Here is a 1,283-nt window from a genome sequence, read left to right as displayed (position 1 = left end):
CCAGAATGGAGGGGGAGAGAGGCTGCAGAGAGCGGTCTAGCACCCAGCTGGGTCCGAGGTTCGGGTGAGTATTTCTTCGTTATTATAGGCCCTAGACAAAAACAAGCACTTAACCCTTGCAATGCGGGGGGTAGCCCTATTTTTCTACTGCCCGGAGTTCTTCTTTAAGGTTGTGCTATGTGATTGGGAACATGTAACAAATACAAAGTGGGTGTTACTCACAATTTGGTTGCAAATGTGGCCCAAAAATAAATGTTCTCTTTCCCTAACTATTGTGCATTTTTTTGCCTTCCATTAATCAGACGCCTTCTTTGCTTCTCACATGACAGACCTGCACCTCTGAGGAATATCGGTGAGTGGCGCAGGGGGTACGCAGCGTGGCCAGGAAGGGGTTACACCTGCAGGATCTCACCATCCCAGCTACAATGAATGATGTCATCGCACAAGACAAAGGCGGCCAATCAGAGGCGGCGGAGGCTGATGGAGCTCTGACCCATATAAATAGCAGCGTGCTGAGTTGCAGCTTATAGTGAGAACTGCTGCTGTCTTCTGCTGACCTGTGAGCACTGCATCAACCATGGCACCCCAGGTGTGTGTGTGTGTGTGTTCAATGGTGGGATCTGTGCTGCTCAGTTCTAAGTCCAGCCTGTGTCAGCTGTGGCCATTCTATAGCTGTCTGTCTTTCCTTCCCTCTATGTATTTTTGTATTTTACATTATAGGGAGTGCAGCAAGAGAAGGGAAACTCTATGGGGGTGTGGAGGATGGGGGAGAAGCAGGAGATGCTAATGAGTATTTATATAAAGCATGCATACCTAAAATCTTCCCCCCTTTGGGTGGGCTAGCATTTAAGGGACTTCATTTTATTATCTGTAGTTCTCTTTCCTTAGCACTATAACAAGGGCAAAATCCTCTGCTCCTTATGTGAAGGTGTATATATATATATAAATAATTTTGGGTTTTTTCTTTTTTTTTTTCGTGTGTGAATTTTGTTTCCATTACTTATCATTGTTGAGTTATTTTTATTTGAAGCCATTAATAAGCACATTCACCATCTGCATCTGTTAAAAACTATGAATTCCTATGGGAGCTTTTGAGTGGAGAATGTGTAACCCTTTTGTAGTAAGCAAGAAGCTCCTTCATGCAAAGGTAAAGTGATGGTGTGATTCAGTGACGGCAACCAATTAGGTTCCAGCTAGTAAATTGGATGATATTTTTTTCCCTATGCCTATAGTAACTCCAGTGTCCTAAAACATGTTTGGGTGTGTTTTTTTTTTTTTTTTTT

General features: G+C 43.3%; 1 protein-coding gene across 1 annotated transcript in view; it reads left to right on the top strand.

Moving 5' to 3' along the window:
• The first annotated feature begins 459 nt into the window (after positions 1–459).
• The window catches only part of ACBD7 (acyl-CoA binding domain containing 7), an 8,219-nt gene continuing 7,395 nt past the window's right edge, over positions 460–1,283 (top strand). Inside the window, exon 1 of the mRNA XM_018566870.1 lies at positions 460–589. Within this exon, the coding sequence (XP_018422372.1) occupies positions 578–589 (12 nt within the window). The 5' untranslated portion in view covers positions 460–577. The remainder of the gene's footprint in view (positions 590–1,283) is intronic.

This window comes from Nanorana parkeri, unplaced genomic scaffold (genome assembly GCF_000935625.1).
Source record: "Nanorana parkeri isolate BGI_ZX_2015 unplaced genomic scaffold, ASM93562v1 scaffold984, whole genome shotgun sequence".
Taxonomy (NCBI): domain Eukaryota; kingdom Metazoa; phylum Chordata; class Amphibia; order Anura; family Dicroglossidae; genus Nanorana; species Nanorana parkeri.
The sequence above is the reverse complement of the archived record's forward strand: the minus strand, read 5'-3'. Positions and strand labels throughout refer to the sequence as shown.